Source organism: Panulirus ornatus, chromosome 54 (assembly GCF_036320965.1).
Source record: "Panulirus ornatus isolate Po-2019 chromosome 54, ASM3632096v1, whole genome shotgun sequence".
Taxonomy (NCBI): Eukaryota; Metazoa; Arthropoda; class Malacostraca; order Decapoda; family Palinuridae; genus Panulirus; species Panulirus ornatus.
In genome coordinates this window covers 3128663-3150095 of record NC_092277.1, presented here as the reverse complement: position 1 = coordinate 3150095, position 21433 = coordinate 3128663, and the positions used below count along the sequence as shown (strand labels likewise).

Genomic DNA, 21433 nt, shown 5'->3' with positions numbered 1-21433 from the left:
CCTAGCTTAGTGATGGATGCAAGCCTCGTACCTAGCTTAGTGATGGATGCAAGCCTCATACCTAGCTTAGTGATGGATGCAAGCCTCATACCTAGCTTAGTGATGGATGCAAGCCTCATACCTAGCTTAGTGATGGATGCAAGCCTCATACCTAGCTTAGTGATGGATGCAAGCCTCATACCTAGCTTAGTGATGGATGCAAGCCTCGTACCTAGCTTAGTGATGGATGCAAGCCTCGTACCTAGCTTAGTGATGGATGCAAGCCTCATACCTAGCTTAGTGATGGATGCAAGCCTCGTACCTAGCTTAGTGATGGATGCAAGCCTCGTACCTAGCTTAGTGATGGATGCAAGCCTCATACCTAGCTTAGTGATGGATGCAAGCCTCGTACCTAGCTTAGTGATGGATGCAAGCCTCGTACCTAGCTTAGTGATGGATGCAAGCCTCATACCTAGCTTAGTGATGGATGCAAGCCTCATACCTAGCTTAGTGATGGATGCAAGCCTCATACCTAGCTTAGTGATGGATGCAAGCCTCGTACCTAGCTTAGTGATGGATGCAAGCCTCATACCTAGCTTAGTGATGGATGCAAGCCTCATACCTAGCTTAGTGATGGATGCAAGCCTCATACCTAGCTTAGTGATGGATGCAAGCCTCGTACCTAGCTTAGTGATGGATGCAAGCCTCATACCTAGCTTAGTGATGGATGCAAGCCTCATACCTAGCTTAGTGATGGATGCAAGCCTCGTACCTAGCTTAGTGATGGATGCAAGCCTCGTACCTAGCTTAGTGATGGATGCAAGCCTCGTACCTAGCTTAGTGATGGATGCAAGCCTCATACCTAGCTTAGTGATGGATGCAAGCCTCGTACCTAGCTTAGTGATGGATGCAAGCCTCGTACCTAGCTTAGTGATGGATGCAAGCCTCGTACCTAGCTTAGTGATGGATGCAAGCCTCATACCTAGCTTAGTGATGGATGCAAGCCTCGTACCTAGCTTAGTGATGGATGCAAGCCTCATACCTAGCTTAGTGATGGATGCAAGCCTCGTACCTAGCTTAGTGATGGATGCAAGCCTCATACCTAGCTTAGTGATGGATGCAAGCCTCGTACCTAGCTTAGTGAAGGAAAGGGATTTGTGAGGACGAGGGCATAGTGAAGAATAGTATAGTAAATATCAATAAAATCTGAATTGAATATAGATAGAGATCAAAAATGTTTGACTAGATTCACCCTGTGATAACTGACAAAAATATGTACTTCATTAACTAGTGAATAAGCAGAAAAACAGGTAAGAAATCGTTTTTTTTTTTTTTTAAATAAAATGTGAAATTAATGATACAGCTTCCTTTGTGATAACTTTAGGTCGTAAGCAAAGACCCGAATATGAAATGCCAGTGAGCCACATCATCAGTCCACGTTAGCTCTTTTTGGGTTGGGAGCTTCACTTGCATCATCAACTCTTGTCCGCTTCTGAGGCCTCACGTTGTCGTCTGGCCTCTCCAGCACAGATCTGCGGTACTCGCTCTCCAGCAACTCCTTTCCTCTTTTAAACATAGTGCTCAATTCTGGACGATCTGCAGCTATGCCGGTGGCTTCCTTTGCCAGCCTTTGCAATTCTTCATCCTCCACCGGAGCATGTTTGAAGATAGATTTAAGTACCCTCCCTACTTGGTACACTTGAGTCGGTGGGCCTAGACAGCAACCATCATAGGTCTCAGGGGCGTAGATGGGGTTCTTTTTCTTTTCCCTCCGACCTGGGATGTAACCAAACTTCTGTGTCATGCCCAGGTCGATGATAGTTACCCTGGGCCCGGTGGACGTTTCTTCTACGACTATATTGTTTGTCTTCAAGTCGGCGTGGGCAAGATTTGCCTTTGTCATTTCATTCATGATATAAAGAATTTGTGTGATAATCTTGACTGCATTCATTCTAGAAACCTTCCCATCATCGAGGAGCGATGAGAGAGATGTTCCAGCATAACGTGTGACGATAGCTGGTTTAGGCAACAACGAAACACCCACCAGTCTTATCATCCCTACAATATCCTTCACTCTGACTATTTGTCTTGCTTCCTGCAACAGTGACTTCCACTGACGGTCGAGACTGCGTGCTAGAAGGATCTTAACACACAAGGGTACTCCATCAGGTCCATCGAGTCGGTAGCAGGCTCCAAAGGTTCCTTCCCCCAGGAACTGTCCTTCCTTTACGGCCTTCTCAACCAGTCGGTAGTCCACCTCAGGGATGCCACTCTCGGAAAGCTGTCGTCTGAACATTTCGTAAGATGCCTTTACTTGTAGGAGAAGATCCATGACCTTTACCTCACAGGGTTGGGTGGGAAGCTGAATATCTCTGGTCAGGAACCTTCGGGAGTCTGTTATGATCTTACACCAGATGTTACATCATTATGTTATATCCGAGATGACTATTATAGTGAGGTTGAAATTACTGTGGGTTTCACCTGATGTAGTGTACATAGCTACAAACACTAGGGTTTGACCTGCTGTAGTGTACATGGGTAGAAGAAACATGGTTCTGTCCAGTCGTAGTATTGAAAAAGTCTTCAGTACTGGGGGTTTAACCTGTTACAGTGTAGATGGAGGCATGAAACACTTGGCTTGACCACGTGTAGTGTAGATGGAAGCTATATACACTTAGGTTTGACCTGCTATAGTCAAGATGGAAGCAAGAAAGACACTGGATTTACCATTTGTAGTAATTAGATGGAGGCTACAAACACGGGTTTGACTTGTACAGGGAGGATAAAACACAGGTTTGACCTGTTAAAATGTAGATGAAGATTACAAACGATGGTGTTTGAATTGCTGTAGTGTAGATGAAGGCTTAAAAATACATGGACTTGACCACTTGAAGTGTATATGGAGAATAAAAACATTTAGAGTTTGACCTGTTGTAGCGTAGATTGAGGCTTGAAATATATAGGTTTGACCAGTTATGATGAAGGTGGATGTGACTAGTTTTAGTGAATGTGGAGCCTACTAGAACACACAGGATTTGACCTGTTGCACTGTACATGAAGGTTACAAATACATGGGTTGGACTACTTGTACTATAGAGGGGGACGGGGTTGTACAATCACTATTTTGTGACAACGAGTAAATATTAACAGACAATGATGTGAAGGTTGTAATAAAGATGATGGAGTTAGGAAGATTTATACGAGTCACGTCAAAGGTCAGTGGTTTCAAGGGTGTAGTGAGGATGAGTGGGTCTTGATGATGAAGGTATAAAGCCCAGTGGCGTTAAGTGAGTACTAGATGTCACTCTGTAGTGAGGATGGCTTTTGATCAAAGCCCGACATATGACCTAGTCGTCAGATGAAATGCTCCTTCATTACAGCACCAGTCGTCACCTTTTATCTAATCCGCGTGAGGCAAGTTATAAACCGGAGGTGGCGAGGTGTAGTGAAGTTGAAGGTGTAGTGAGAATTTATAGTAAAAATGCAGGTATAGGGAAAATGGTCATATACATTACCCACGATGGTGCAGTAAAACCAAAGGATGTAGTGAAGATGAGGTAGCCCTCAATTTGAGTCAGTAGTGAAAATGAGGATGTAGTGAAGATACATGGTAACCTATACCATTATCATCAGGTGACATACTAATGGTGTGAAAGGTGTAGTGAAGATAGGAGTGAGGTGAAAATTAAATAGCTGTATATGTAGGTGTTGTAAGCATGAGGATGTTGTAATTATAACAAAATGTATGTAGTGAACATGAGAAGATAGTGAAGATGGATTTTGTTCCAACAATTCTAAGATAAGGGTCTTTGAAGTTAATAAAGAGTTATCAAGGCTGTACTAAAAATGAAAGGGTAGTGAAGATGACTTGCGTCTTCACACATACAGATCAAGACAAAGACTTTACCAAGTTTCAGTGTAAATCATACAGGACAGACCAGTTATGGTGAAGGTAGAGGCAAGAAACATTTTGGTTTCATCTTGATACCGTAGATGGAGGCTAGAAATAACTGGGTTTGATCACTAGTACTGTAGATGGAGGACACAAACACTGTTTAGTGAAGCTCAGTCAGTACTAAAGGAAACTTATTTGAGGGTTATAGTAAAGATGAGTACGTCGTGAAGATAAAGGTATACAGGTTAGTGGCGTTAAGGGAGTACTAGATGTCAATCTGTAGTGAGGATAACCTTTGACTGGGATCAAAGCCTCACATATGACCAAATCATTATCGGTCTGATCACATGCGCCTTCATGACAGCACCAGTCGTCACCTTTTATCTAAACCGTTAGGATCAGGTCAAAGACCGGGTGTCGGGGTGTAGTTAAGCTGAGGGTGTGATCAGAATTTGTAGTAACAATGTAGGTGTAATGATGATGGTCGTAGACGTTACCAACGATAGTGCAGTTAAACAAAAGGATGTAGGGAAGATGAAGGAACACTCAGTTTGAGTCATTGGTTAAAGTGAAAAAAGGAGGAAGTTACATTGCAACTTAACTTATTGTCAACAGGTGACAGAGACCAATGGTGTAGAAGGTGTAGTGAAGATAGGGTTGTAGTGAAAATTACGGAGTAGTAAATTAAGGATTATCAAGGTTGTAGTGTTCATGAAAAGTAGTGAACTTGACTTGTGTTCTGACACAGTACACGTCAGGACAAAGACTTCACCCAGTTTTATTGTACATGGAGGCTGGAAACATATGGGATTTACCAGCTATAGCGAAGACAGAGGCAAGAAACATATGGCCTTGACCAGTTGTCCTGTAGATGGAGGTCAGAAATACATGGTTTTGACTAGTGTTACTGTAGAGGGATGGTAAAAACAGTGTCGTGAAAACGAGTCAATATTCCAGGAAAAATCATGTGAAGTTTGTGGTCAAGATGATGATGTTATGAAGACCCATTCGAGTCAGGTCAAAGGTGAGTGATTTCAAGAGTGTAGTGAGGATGAGTGCGTCGTGAAGCTAAAGGTATAAAGGCCAGTGGCGTTAAGGGAGTGCTAGATATCAGTCTGTAGAGAGGATGACCTCAGACCGGGATCAAACCCTAAAATATGATATAATTCTTACAGGTCAGATCAAATGCGCCTTCTTTACAGCACCAGTCGTCACCTTCTATCTAAACCTTGAGAATCAGATCTGAGTCAGATGTGAGTCAGTAATGAAAATGAGGATGTAGTGAAGATATATTGAACTGCATCACGTTCAACACATTCTCAGCTCTGCTTTCATATATCTTGTAACAAATTCTTAGACGTTCTCTCTGGTGATTACCAAACGTTTTTTAATCTTGTTGTATCGTTATCAGTATTAGTGTGTCACAGTTGCCCTCACTGGTGATGGCCCAGCAGTGTATATACTTGTATACATCAACCAGTAGTAACTTGGTCCTTCCCACGTTACAGTTGCCCTCACTGGTGATGGCCCAGCAGTGTATATACTTGTATACATCAACCAGTAGTAACTTGGTCCTTCCCACGTTACAGTTGCCCTCACTGGTGATGGCCGCAGCAGTGTATATACTTGTATACATCAACCAGTAGTAACTTGGTCCTTCCCACGTTACAGTTGCCCTCACTGGTGATGGCCCAGCAGTGTATATACTTGTATACATCAACAGTAGTAACTTGGTCCTTCCCACGTTACAGTTGCCCTCACTGGTGATGGCCCAGCAGTGTATATACTTGTATACATCAACCAGTAGTAACTTGGTCCTTCCCACGTTACAGTTGCCCTCACTGGTGATGGCCCAGCAGTGTATATACTTGTATACATCAACCAGTAGTAACTTGGTCCTTCCCACGTTACAGTTGCCCTCACTGGTGATGGCCCAGCAGTGTATATACTTGTATACATCAACCAGTAGTAACTTGGTCCTTCCCACGTTACAGTGTGGTGGGAGTCGTGGACACGGCTGGTGTCGACCATGTGGTCCTCCTCCGGCGTGGCCAAGCGACGCCCACATGTTCTTACCTGTGTGTGTGTGTGTCGTGGGTTGGTGATGACGGGGGTCAGGGGGCAAGGTGGGCTCTCCCGGGATGAGAGATGGTCAGGGTCATTGTGTGGAGTGATGGAGAGGGTGAGGGAGAAAGGAATGGATAAAGGAATGTTGGATATAGGGAAGGTGAGGGAGAAATGAGATAGGTAGGATAAGGAAGGTGTTGGGGAGGGTAAGGGAACTGGGGAAGATGATCATAGTGGAAGACATGAAAGTAATGAGGAAGGTGAAGAAAGTGAGGGAGTGGGAGGGCTGGTGAACATGAGGAAGTGGAGCGCGGTGGTGGGAGTCTTGCAAGAACTCAACTACCACAACTTCAGATGGCTGGCGGCCTTGTAGCTTCCACGTTAGTATTAGAGGTGTGAATTCCTGCCAAGTCTCCGGGAGCTTCTCATCTTATCCTGGGAACTTTGTGGTGTACTCCAGGGATGGCAACACTGTTGACGGTGGCCTGACCCACGCCCTCTGCATCCCTGACACCAACCATTGTTTACCTGACTGTTGTCTACTGGACCACAGCCACCAACCATCGAAAATGATATTCATATGCAAACAAAGCGCCATAATGTAAGTATAATGATGCCTAATTACTCAATACAATTAGTGATCAGCAGTTGGTCAGACTTTCATCATAAACTATAGTAATTATTTGTGACCGTAAGTGTTGCAAGGCCCGTCCTCCTCCATCCCAGGGGATAACACCGACCCTTCTACAAGTCTCTCATGTAAACTTCTGCTATAGTGAACCAATCCTGGAACCTCGGCGATACAAACATAGTCTCATACAACCCGCTTTTAGCGGTTCTAGTCTCAGTTCTACAACAGGTATTTACATCACTGGTGTCGATATCTCTCTCTTTGGTTATGAACAAGAAATGATGGTCTACATCCAAACCCTGAGTCCAATATGTTGACGTCAGATCAAACTATTCCACAATGGAAGATTAATGTGTTGTCGTCACACGATGATCAAACCTGACCATCAACACCAAATATCCCACTCATAATGTTAGTATTGTTTGGTGGTTATTATGAGCAAGTGTGAGGACTGAGGATGGTACTTACTGAGGCAAGTGTGAGTACTGAGGATGGTACTTACTGAGGCAAGTGTGAGTACTGAGGATGGTACTTACTGAGGCAAGTGTGAGTACTGAGGATGGTACTTACTGAGGCAAGTGTGAGTACTGAGGATGGTACTTACTGAGGCAAGTGTGAGTACTGAGGATGGTACTTACTGAGGCAAGTGTGAGTACTGAGGATGGTACTTACTGAGGCAAGTGTGAGTACTGAGGATGGTACTTACTGAGGCAAGTGTGAGTACTGAGGATGGTACTTACTGAGGCAAGTGTGAGTACTGAGGATGGTACTTACTGAGGCAAGTGTGAGTACTGAGGATGGTACTAGTTACTGAGGCAAGTGTGAGTACTGAGGATGGTACTTTACTGAGGCAAGTGTGAGTACTGAGGATGGTACTTACTGAGGCAAGTGTGAGTACTGAGGATGGTACTTACTGAGGCAAGTGTGAGTACTGAGGATGGTACTTACTGAGGCAAGTGTGAGTACTGAGGATGGTACTTAGTTACTGAGGCAAGTGTGAGTACTGAGGATGGTACTTACTGAGGCAAGTGTGAGTACTGAGGATGGTACTTACTGAGGCAAGTGTGAGTACTGAGGATGGTACTTACTGAGGCAAGTGTGAGTACTGAGGATGGTACTTACTGAGGCAAGTGTGAGTACTGAGGATGGTACTTAGTACTGAGGCAAGTGTGAGTACTGAGGATGGTACTTACTGAGGCAAGTGTGAGTACTGAGGATGGTACTTACTGAGGCAAGTGTGAGTACTGAGGATGGTACTTAGTTACTGAGGCAAGTGTGAGTACTGAGGATGGTACTTACTGAGGCAAGTGTGAGTACTGAGGATGGTACTTAGTTACTGAGGCAAGTGTGAGTACTGAGGATGGTACTTACTGAGGCAAGTGTGAGTACTGAGGATGGTACTTAGTTACTGAGGCAAGTGTGAGTACTGAGGATGGTACTTAGTTACTGAGGCAAGTGTGAGTACTGAGGATGGTACTTAGTTACTGAGGCAAGTGTGAGTACTGAGGATGGTACTTACTGAGGCAAGTGTGAGTACTGAGGATGGTACTTAGTTACTGAGGCAAGTGTGAGTACTGAGGATGGTACTTACTGAGGCAAGTGTGAGTACTGAGGATGGTACTTAGTTACTGAGGCAAGTGTGAGTACTGAGGATGGTACTTACTGAGGCAAGTGTGAGTACTGAGGATGGTACTTACTGAGGCAAGTGTGAGTACTGAGGATGGTACTTACTGAGGCAAGTGTGAGTACTGAGGATGGTACTTACTGAGGCAAGTGTGAGTACTGAGGATGGTACTAGTTACTGAGGCAAGTGTGAGTACTGAGGATGGTACTTACTGAGGCAAGTGTGAGTACTGAGGATGGTACTTACTGAGGCAAGTGTGAGTACTGAGGATGGTACTTACTGAGGCAAGTGTGAGTACTGAGGATGGTACTTAGTTACTGAGGCAAGTGTGAGTACTGAGGATGGTACTTAGTTACTGAGGCAAGTGTGAGTACTGAGGATGGTACTTACTGAGGCAAGTGTGAGTACTGAGGATGGTACTTACTGAGGCAAGTGTGAGTACTGAGGATGGTACTTAGTTACTGAGGCAAGTGTGAGTACTGAGGATGGTACTTTACTGAGGCAAGTGTGAGTACTGAGGATGGTACTTAGTTACTGAGGCAAGTGTGAGTACTGAGGATGGTACTTAGTTACTGAGGCAAGTGTGAGTACTGAGGATGGTACTAGTACTGAGGCAAGTGTGAGTACTGAGGATGGTACTTAGTTACTGAGGCAAGTGTGAGTACTGAGGATGGTACTTACTGAGGCAAGTGTGAGTACTGAGGATGGTACTTAGTTACTGAGGCAAGTGTGAGTACTGAGGATGGTACTTACTGAGGCAAGTGTGAGTACTGAGGATGGTACTTACTGAGGCAAGTGTGAGTACTGAGGATGGTACTTAGTTACTGAGGCAAGTGTGAGTACTGAGGATGGTACTTTACTGAGGCAAGTGTGAGTACTGAGGATGGTACTTACTGAGGCAAGTGTGAGTACTGAGGATGGTACTAGTACTGAGGCAAGTGTGAGTACTGAGGATGGTACTTTACTGAGGCAAGTGTGAGTACTGAGGATGGTACTTACTGAGGCAAGTGTGAGTACTGAGGATGGTACTTAGTTACTGAGGCAAGTGTGAGTACTGAGGATGGTACTTACTGAGGCAAGTGTGAGTACTGAGGATGGTACTTAGTTACTGAGGCAAGTGTGAGTACTGAGGATGGTACTTAGTTACTGAGGCAAGTGTGAGTACTGAGGATGGTACTTAGTACTGAGGCAAGTGTGAGTACTGAGGATGGTACTTAGTTACTGAGGCAAGTGTGAGTACTGAGGATGGTACTTAGTACTGAGGCAAGTGTGAGTACTGAGGATGGTACTTAGTTACTGAGGCAAGTGTGAGTACTGAGGATGGTACTTAGTTACTGAGGCAAGTGTGAGTACTGAGGATGGTACTTACTGAGGCAAGTGTGAGTACTGAGGATGGTACTTAGTACTGAGGCAAGTGTGAGTACTGAGGATGGTACTTAGTTACTGAGGCAAGTGTGAGTACTGAGGATGGTACTTACTGAGGCAAGTGTGAGTACTGAGGATGGTACTTAGTTACTGAGGCAAGTGTGAGTACTGAGGATGGTACTAGTACTGAGGCAAGTGTGAGTACTGAGGAGTGTACTTACTGAGGCAAGTGTGAGTACTGAGGATGGTACTTAGTTACTGAGGCAAGTGTGAGTACTGAGGATGGTACTTACTGAGGCAAGTGTGAGTACTGAGGATGGTACTTACTGAGGCAAGTGTGAGTACTGAGGATGGTACTTAGTTACTGAGGCAAGTGTGAGTACTGAGGATGGTACTTACTGAGGCAAGTGTGAGTGTAAGACTCACGCATACTACCATTAATTTTTCATAAACTATTTGTATTTTACTGTGAGTTACATAGAGTTAGATGCATGTTCCCACGGGCCACTGTTCCCACGGGCTACTGTTACTCAGGATGTTTGAACACGTAAGATCTGATCTGTTATTTGAACACGTTGTTGAATGGGTGTTGACGGACTCCCATATAACTCCTGTCAGTGTGACCTGAGGAGACACACTGGCCACCATCGTCACACTGTTCACTAGAGTGTGTCGTAGTGTGTCACACTGGCCACCATCGTCACACTGTTCACTAGAGTGTGTCGTAGTGTGTCACACTGGCCAGCATCGTCACACTGTTCCTGGCCAGCATCGTCACACTGTTCACTAGATTGTGTCGTAGTGTGTCACACTGGCCAGCATCGTCACACTGTTCACTAGATTGTGTCGTAGTGTGTCACACTGGCCACCATCGTCACACTGTTCACTAGAGTGTGTCGTAGTGTGTCATACTGGCCAGCATCGTCACACTGTTCACTAGAGTGTGTCGTAGTGTGTCACACTGGCCAGCATTGTCACACTGTTCACTAGAGTGTGTCGTAGTGTGTCACACTGGCCAGCATCGTCACACTGTTCACTAGAGTGTGTCGTAGTGTGTCACACTGGCCAGCATCGTCACACTGTTCACTAGAGTGTGTCGTAGTGTGTCATAAGACTATATCCCAGAGTACTACAGATGTACGTACATATTTTCTTGTAATAAATCTACAAAGGTCGCCTGATCTTCATTGACTACCATCCACGAAGAAGACCTGTATTCATTCCTGACAACTCAACCTTACACACAGTCTTCTGCTCTCTCAACCACGCTCTTTTTATTTCCACACATCTCTCTTACCCTTACGTTACTTACTCGATCAAACCACCTCACACCACACATTGTTCTCAAACATCTCATTTCCAGCACATCCATCCTCCTCCGCACAACTCGATCCATAGCCCACGCCTCGCAACCATATAACATTGTTGGAACCACTATTCCTTCAAACATACCCATTTTTGCTTTCCGAGATAATGTTCTCGACTTCCAAACATTCTTCAAGGCTCCAAGAATTTTCACCCCCTCCCCCACCCTATGATTTGCTTCCGCTTCCATGGTTCCATCCGCTGACAGATCCACTCCCAGATATCTAAAACACTTTACTTCCTCCAGTTTTCTCCATTCAAACTTACCACCCAATTGACTTGACCCTCAACCCTACTGTACCTAATAACCTTGCTCTTATTCACATTAACTCTTAACTTTCTTCTTTCACACACTTTACCTAACTCAGCCACCAGCTTCTGCAGTTTCTCACATGAATCAGCCACCACCGCTGTATCATCAGCGAACAACAACTGACTCACTTCCCAAGCTCTCTCATCCACAACAGACTGCATACTTACCCTTCTTTCCAAAACTCTTGCATTCACCTCCCTAACAACCCCATCCATAAACAAAGTAAACAACCATGGAGACATCACACACCCCTGCCGCAAACCTACATTCACTGAGACCCAATCACTTTCCTCTCTTCCTACACGTACACATGCCTTACATCCTCGATAAAAACTTTTCACTGCTTCTAACAACTTGCCTCCCACACCATATATTCTTAATACCTTCCACAGAGCATCTCTATCAACTCTATCATATGCCTTCTCCAGATCCATAAATGTTACATACAAACCCATTTCCTTTTCTAAGTATTTCTCACATACATTCTTCAAAGCAAACACCTGATCCACACATCCTCTACCACTTCTGAAACCACACTGCTCTTCCCCGATCTGATGCTCTGTACATGCCTTCACCCTCTCAATCAATACCCTCCCATATAATTTACCAGGAATACTCAACAAACTTACACCTCTGTAATTTGAGCACTCACTCTTATCCCCTTTGCCTTTGTACAATGGCACTATGCACGCATTCCGCTAATCCTGAGGCACCTCACCAGGAGTCATAGATACATTAAATAACCTTACCAACCAGTCAACAATACAGTCACCCACTTTTTCAATAAATTCCACTGCAATACCATCCAAACCTGCTGCCTTGCCGGCTTTCATCTTCCGTAAAGCTTTTATTACCTCTTCTCTGTTTACCAAATCATTTTCCCTAACCCTCTCACTTTGCACACCAGCTCGACCAAAACACCCTATATCTGCCACTCTATCATCAAACACATTCAACAAACCTTCAAAATACTCACTCCATCTCCTTCTCACATCACCACTACTTGTTATCACCTCCCCATTAGCCCCTTTCACTGAAGTTCCCATTTCCTCCCTTCCCTTGTCTTACACACTTTATTTACCTCCTTCCAAAACATCTTTTTATTCTCCCTAAAATTTAATGATACTCTCTCACCCCAACTCTCATTTGCCCTCTTTTTCATCTCTGGCACCTTTCTCTTGACCTCCTGCCTCTTTCTTATAAATCTCCCACTCATTTGCATTTTTTTCCTGCAAAAATCGTCCAAATGCCTCTCTCTTCTCTTGCACTAATAATCTTACTTCTTCATCCCACCACTCACTACCCTTTCTACTCAACCCACCTCCCACGCTTCTCATGCCACGAGCATCTTTTGCGCAAGCAATCACTGTTTCCCTAGATACATCCCATTCCTCCCCCACTCCCCTTACCTCCTTTGTTCTCACCTTTTTCCATTCTGTACTCAGTCTCTCCTGGTACTTCCTCACACAAGTCTCCTTCCCAAGCTCACTTACTCTCACCACTCTCTTCGCCCCAACATTCTCTCTTCTTTTCTGAAAACTCCTACAAATCTTCACCGTCGCCTCCACAAGATAATGATCAGACATCCCTCCAGTTGCACCTCTCAGCACATTAACATCCAAAAGTCTCTCTTTCGCGCGCCTATCAGTTAACATGTAATCCAATAACGCACTCTGGCCATTTCTCCTACTTACATACGTATACTTATGTATATCTCGCTTTTTAAACCAGGTATTCCCAATCACCAGTCCTTTTTCAGCACATAAATCTACAAGCTCTTCACCATTTCCATTTTCAACACTGAACACCCCATGTATACTAATTTTCGCTCAACTGCCACATTACTCACCTTTGCATTCAAATCACCCATCACTATAACCCGGTCTTGTGCATCAAAACCACTAACACACTCATTCAGCTGCTCCCAAAACACTTGCCTCACATGATCTTTCTTCTCATGCCCAGGTGCATATGCACCAATAATCACCCATCTCTCTCCATCAACTTTCAATTTTACCCATATCAATATAGAATTCATTTTCTTACACTCTATCACATACTCCCACAACTCCTGTTTCAGGAGTACTGCTACTCCTTCCCTTGCTCTTGTCCTCTCACTAACCCTTGACTTTACTCCTAAGACATTCCCAAACCACTCTTCCCCTTTACCCTTGACCTTCGTTTCACTCAGAGCCAAAACATCCAGGTTCCTTTCCTCAAACATACTACCTATCTCTCCTTTTTTCACTTGGTTACATCCACACACATTTAGACACCCCAGTCTGAGCCTTCGAGTAGGATGAGCACTCCACGCGTGACTCCTTCTTCTGTTTCCCCTTTTAGAAAGTTAAAATACAAGGAGGGGAGGGTTTCTAGCCACCCGCTCCCATCCCCTTTAGTCGCCTTCTACGACAAGTGAGGAATGCGTGGGAAATATTCTTTCTCCCCTATCCCCAAGGGATATATACATATATATATATATATATATATATATATATATATATATATATATATATATATATATATATATATATATATATATATACACACACATATATATACTTCCCACGTATTCCCTGCGTGTCGTAGAAGGCGACTAAAAGGGAAGGGAGCGGGGGGCTGGAAATCCTCCCCTCTCTTTTTTTTTTCTTTTTTTTTAATTTCTAAAAGAAGGAACAGAGAAGGGGGCCAAGTGAGGATATTCCCTCAAAGGCCCAGTCCTCTGTTCTTAACGCTACCTCGCTGTCGCGGGAAATGGCGAATAGTATAAAAAAAGATATATATATATATATATATATATATATATATATATGTGTGTGTGTGTATACATATATACATATGGAGGGAACGAGGAGAAGAGGGAGACCAAATTGGAGGTGGAAAGATGGAGTGAAAAAGATTTTGTGTGATCGGGGCCTGAACATGCAGGAGGGTGAAAGGAGGGCAAGGAATAGAGTGAATTGGAGCGATGTGGTATACCGGGGTTGACGTGCTGTCAGTGGATTGAATCAGGGCATGTGAAGCGTCTGGGGTAAACCATGGAAAGCTGTGTAGGTATGTATATTTGCGTGTGTGGACGTATGTATATACATGTGTATGGGGGTGGGTTGGGCCATTTCTTTCGTCTGTTTCCTTGCGCTACCTCGCAAACGCGGGAGACAGCGACAAAGCAAAAAAAAAAAAAAAAAAAAATATATATATATATATATATATATATATATATATACATATATATATATATATATATATATATATATATATATATATATATATATATATATATATATATATATATATATATATATATATATATTTATCTATTTATATTTATTTTGCTTTGTCGCTCTCTCCCGCGTTTGCGAAGTAGCGCAAGGAAACAGACGAAATAAAAGGCCCAACCCACCCCCATACACATGTAAATACATACACGTCCACACACACACGCAAATATACATACCCATACATCTCAATGTACACATACATATACACACAGAGAAACCTACATATATATACACATGCACACAATTCACACTGTCTGCCTTTATTCATTCCCATCGCCACCTCGCCACACATGGAATAACATCCCCCTCCCCCCTCACGTGTGCGAGGTAGCGATATGAGAAGACAACAAAGGACCCATTCGTTCACACTCAGTCTCTATCTGTTATGCAATAATGCCCGAAACCACAGCTCCCTTTCCGCATCCAGGCCCCACAGAACTTTCCATGGTTTACCCCAGACGCTTCACATGCCCTGATTCAATCCATTGACAGCACGTCGACCCCGGTATACCACATCGTTCCAATTCACTCTATTCCTTGCACATCTTTCACCCTCATGCATGTTCAGGCCCCGATCACTCAAAATATTTTTCACTCCATCTTTCCACCTCCAATTTGGTCTCCCACTTCTCCTCGTTCCCTCCACCTCCGACACATATATCCTCTTGGTCAATCTTTCCTCACTCATTCTCTCCATGTGAGCAAGCCTTTTCAAAACACCCTCTTCTGCTCTCTCAACCACACTCTTTTTGTTACCACACATCTCTCTTACCCTATTATTACTTACTCGATCAAACCACCTCACACCACATATTGTCCTTAAACATCTCATTTCTAGCACATCCACCCTCCTGCGCACAACTCTATCCATAGCCCACGACTCGCAACCATACAACATTGTTGGAACCACTATTCCTTCAAACATACCCATTTTTGCTTTCCGAGATAATGTTCTCGACTTCCACACATTCTTCAAGGCTCCCACAATTTTCACCCCTCCCCCACCCTATGATTCACTTCCGCTTCCATGGTTCCATCCGCTGCCAAATCCACTCCCAGATATCTAAAGCACTTCACTCCCTCCAGTTTTTATCCATTCAAACTTACCTCCCAATTGACTTGACCCTCAACCCTACTGTACCTAATAACCTTGCTCTTATTCACATTTACTCTCAACTTTCTTGTTTCACACACTTTACCAAAGTTAGTAACCAGTTTCTGCAGTTTCTCACATGCATCAACCACCAGCGCTATATCATCAGCGAACAACTAACTCACTTCCCAAGCTCTCTCATCCCCAACAGACTGCATTCTTGCCCCTCTTTCCAAAACTCTTGCATTCACCTCCCTAACAACCCCATCCATAAACAAATCAAACAACCATGGGGACATCACACACCCCTGCCGCAAACCTACATATACTGAGAACCAATCGATTTCCTCTCTTCCTACACGTATACATGCCTTACATCCTCGATAAAAACTTTTCACTGCTTCTAACAACTTGCCTCGCACACCATATATTCTTAATACCTTCCACAGAGCATCTCTATTAACTCTATCATATGCCTTCTCCAGATCCATAAATCCATACATACAAATCCATCCATTTCTCACATACATTCTTCAAAGCAAACACCTGATCCACACATCCTCTACCACTTCTGAAATCACACTGCGCTTCCCCAGTCTGATGCTCTGTACATGCCTTCACCCTCTCAAACAATACCCTCCCATATAATTTACCAGGAATACTCAACAAACTTATACCTTTGTAATTTGAGCACTCACTTTTATCCTCTTTGCCTTTGCACAATGGTACTATGCAAGCATTCCGCCAATCCTCATGCACCTTACCATGAATCATACATGCATTAAATAACCTTACCAACCATTCAACAATACAGTCACCCCCTTTTTTGATAAATCCCATTGCAATACCATCCAAACCCGCTGCCTTGCCGGTTTTCATCTTCCGCAATGCTTTATGTAAATATATATATATATATATATATATATATATATATATATATATATATATATATATATATATATATATATATATATATATATATATATATATATATATATATATATATATATATATATATATATATAGATATATATATATATATATATATATATATATGTATGTATGTATGTATCCACTTCAATACCATCCAAACCCGCTGCATTGCTGGCTTTCATCTTCCGCAAAAGTTTTACTACTTTTCTGTTTACCAAATCATTTTCCCTAACCCTCTCACTTTCCACACCACTACCAAAACACCCTATATCTGCCACTCTATTATCAAACACATTCAGCAAACCTTCAAAATACTCACTCCATCTCCTTCTCATATCGCCACTACTTGTTATCACCTCCCTATTAGCCCCCTTCACTGAAGTTCCCATCTGTTCCCTTGTCTTACGTACCTTTATTGACCTACTTCCAAAACATCTTCTTATTCTCCCTAAAATTTAATGATACTCTCTCACCCCAACTCTCATTTGTCCTCTCTTTCACCTCTTGCACCATTCTCTTAACCTCCTGCCTCTTTCTTTTATATATCTCCCACTCTTTTGCATTATTTCTTTGCAAGAATCGCCCAAATGCCTCTCTCTTCTCTTTCACTAATAATCTTACTTCTTCATCTCATCGCTTACTACCCGTTTTAATCTGCCCATCTCCCACGCTTCTCATGCCACAAGCATCTTTTGCGCAAGCCATCACTGCTTCTCTAAATACATCCCATTTCTCCCCCACTCCCCTTACCTCCTTTGTTCTCACCTCTTTCCATTCTGTACTCAGTCTCTCCTGGTACTTCCTACACAAGTCTCCTTCCCAAGCTCACTTACTCTCACCACTCTCTTCGCCCCAACATTCTCTCTTCTTTTCTGAAAACCTCTGCAAATCTTCACCGTCGGCTTCACAAGATAATGATCAGACATCCCTCCAGTTGCACCTCTCAGCACATTAACATCCAAAAGTCTCTTTTCGCGAGCCTATCAATCAACACGTAATCCAATAACGCTCTCGGGCCATCTCTCCTACTTATATACATATACTTATGTACATCTCTCTTTTTAAACCAGGTATTCCCAATCACCAGTCCTTTTTCAGCACATAAATCCACAAGCTCTTCACCATTTCCATTTACAACACTGAACACCTCATGTATACCAATTATTCCCTCAACTGCCACATTACTCACCTTTGCATTCGAATCACCCAACACTATAACCCGGTCTCGTGCATCAAAACCACTAACACACTCATCCTGCTGCTCCCAAAACACTTGACTCTCTCATGATCTTTCTTCTCATGCCCAGGTGCATATGCACCAATGATCACCCACCTCTCTCCATCAACTTTCAGTTGGAATTTATTACAAAAGGGGGTGACTGTATTGTGTACTGGTTGCTAAGGGCATTCAGTGTATGTATGATTCATGGTGAGGTGCCTGAGGATTGGCGGAATGCTTGCATAATGCCATTGCCATTGTACAAAGGCAAAGGGGACAAGGGTGAGTGCTCAAATTACAGAGGTATAAGTTTGTTGAGTAATCCTGGGAAATTATATGGGAGGGTATTGATTGAGAGGGTGAAGGCATGTACAGAGCATCAGATTGGGGGAGAGCAGTGTGGTTTCAGAAGTGGTAGAGGATGTGTGGGTCAGGTGTTTGCTTTGAAGAATGTATGTGAGAAATACTTAGAAAAGCAAATGGATTTGTATGTAGCATTTATGGACCTGGAGAAGGCATATGATAGAGTTGATAGAGATGCTCTGTGGAAGGTATGAAGTATATATGGTGTGGGAGGCAAGTTGTTAGAAGCAGTGAAAAGTTTTTATCGAGGATGTAAGGTATGTGTACGTGTAGGAAGAGAGGAAAGTGATTGGTTCTCAGTAAATGTAGGTTTGCGGAAGGGGTGTGTGAGATGTCTCCATGGTTGTATAATATGTTTATGGATGGGGTTGTTAGGGAGGTGAATGCAAGAGTTTTGGAAAGAGGAGCAAGTATGCAATCTGTTACATCCTCGATAAAAACTTTTCACTGCTTCTAACAACTTGCCTCTCACACCATATATTCGTAATACCTTCCACAGAACATCTCTATCAACTCTATCATATGCCTTCTCCAGATCCATAAGTGCTACATACAAATCCATTTGCTTTTCTAAGTATTTCTCACATACATTCCTCAAAGCAAACACCTGATCCACACATCCTCTACCACTTCTGAAACCACACTGCTCTTCCCCAATCTGATGCTCTGTACATGCCTTCACCCTCTCAATCAATACCCTTCCATATAATTTCCCAGGAATACTCAACAAACTTATACCTATGTGATTTGAGCACTCGCCTCTGTCCCCTTTGCCTTTGTACAATGGCACTATGCAAGCATTCCGCCAATCCTCAGGCACCTCACCATGAGATATACATACATTAAATAACCTTACACATCAGTCAACAATACAGTCACCCCCTTTTTTTATAAATTCCACTGCAATACCATCCAAACCTGCTGCCTTGACGGCTTTCATCTTCCGCAAAGCTTTTACCACCTCTTCTCTGTTTACCAAATCATTTTCCCTAACCCTCTCACTTTGCACACCACCTCGACCAAAACACCCTATATCAGCCACTCTATCATCAAACACATTCAACAAACCTTCAAAATACTCACTCCATCTTCTTCTCACATCACCACTACTTGTTATCACCTCCCCATTAGCCCCCTTCACTGAAGTTCCCATTTGTTCCCTTGTCTTACGCACTTTATCAACCTCCTTCCAAAACATCTTTCTATTCTCCCTAAAATTTAATGATACTCTCTCACCCCATCTCTCATTTGCCCTCTTTTTCACCTCTTGCACCTTTCTCTTGACCTCCTGCCTCTTTCTTTTATGCATCTCCCACTCTTTTGCATTATTTCCCTGCAAAAATCGTCCAAATGCCTCTCTCTTCTCTTTCACTAATGATCTCACTTCTTCATCCCACCACTCACTACCCTTTCTAATCTCCCCACCTCCCACGCTTCTCATGCTACAAGCATCTTTTGCGCAAGCCATCACTGCTTCCCTAAATACATCCCATTCCTCCCCCACTCCCCTTACCTCCTTTGTTCTCACCTTTCTCCATTCAGTAATCAGTCTCTCCTGGTACTTCCTCACACAAGTCTCCTTCCCAAGCTCACTTACTCTCACCTCTCTCTTCACCCCAACATTCTCTCTTCTTTTCTGAAAACCTCTGCAAATCTTCACCTTCGCGTCCATAAGATAATGATCAGACATCCCTTCAGTTGCACCTCTCAGCACATTAACTTCCAAAAGTCCCTCTTTCGCGCGCCTATCAATTAACACGTAATCCAATAACGCTCTCTGGCCATCTCTCCTACTTACATACGTATACTTATGTATATCTCATTTTAAACCAGGTATTCCTAATCACCAGTCCTTTTTCAGCACATAAATCTACAAGCTCTTCACCATTTCCATTAACAACACTGAACACCCCATGCACACCAATTATTCCCTCAACTGCCACATTACTCAACTTTGCATTCAAATCACCCATCACTCACCCGGTCTCGTGCATCAAAACTACTAACACCATCACTCTCTCTCTCTCTCTCTCTATATATATATATATATTAGCGAGGTAGCGCAAGGAAACAGACGAAAGAATGACCCAACCCACCCACATACACATGTGTATACATGCATTTCCACACATGCAATCTCGTCTGTCTTGGACAATCGAATGTTTACCAAATCTCGTCCTAGCTACGTCTCTTAGTTGTATATCAACTGACTGTTATATTTTTCTCTTGTGTCTCCCCTGATGATGTGATTATTACACGAAAGTGCACTTGGGAACTTAAATATATTGATTTTTATTCTATTATACTTTGTCGATGTCTCCCGCGTTAGCGAGGTAGCGCAAGGAAAAAGACGAGAGAATGGCGCAACCCACCCATATACACATGCATATACATACAAGTCCGCACACGCACATATACATGCCTATACATCTCAACGTATACATATATATACACACACAGACATATACATATATACACATGTACATAATTCATAGTGTCTGCTCTTATTCATTCCCATCGCCACCCCGCCACACATGAAATAACATAACCCTTCCTCCCACATGTGCGCAAGGTAGCGCTAGGAAAAGACTACAAAGGCCACATTCGTTCACACTCAGTCTCTAGCTGTCATGAATGTTGAACCGAAACCACAGTTCCCTTTCCACAGCCAGGCAACACAAAACCTTCCATGGTTTACCCCAGACGCTTTGCATGCCCTGGTTCAATCCATTGACAGCACGTCCATCCCGGTATACCACATAGTTCCAATTCACTCAATTCCTTGCACGACTTTCACCCTCCTGCATGTCAGGCCTCGATCACTGAGAATCTTTTTCACTTCATCTTTCCACCTCCTATTCAGTCTCCCACTTCTCGTTCCCTCCACCTCTAACACATATATATCCTATTTGTCAATCTTTCCTCACTCATTCTCTCCATGTGACCAAACCATTTCAGAACACCCTCTTCTGCTCTCTCAATCACACTCTTTTTATTACCACACATCTCTCTTACCCTTTCATTACTTACTCGATCAAACCACCTCACACCACATATTGTCCTCAAACATCTCATTTCCAGGACATCTACCCTCCTCGTCACAACTCTATCTATAGCTCACGCCTCATAACCATATAATATTGTTGGAACCACTCTTTCATATGCCTTCTGCACATCCACAAATGCTATATACAAATCCATTTGTTTTTTAAGTATTTCTTACACATTTCTCGAAAGCAAATACACTGATTCCACACATCCTCAACCACTTCTGAAACCACAACTGATCCCTCAACTGATGCTGT

At 43.2% G+C, this 21433-nt stretch overlaps 1 protein-coding gene across 1 annotated transcript; it reads right to left on the bottom strand.

The window, feature by feature from the left end:
- Nucleotides 1-1408: 1408 nt before the first annotated feature.
- On the bottom strand, nucleotides 1409-2311 carry LOC139765325 (uncharacterized). The gene has a single exon (XM_071692703.1). It carries the CDS (start codon nucleotides 2309-2311, stop codon nucleotides 1409-1411), a length of 903 nt encoding a protein of 300 aa, XP_071548804.1.
- Between the last annotated feature and the right edge of the window lie 19122 nt (nucleotides 2312-21433).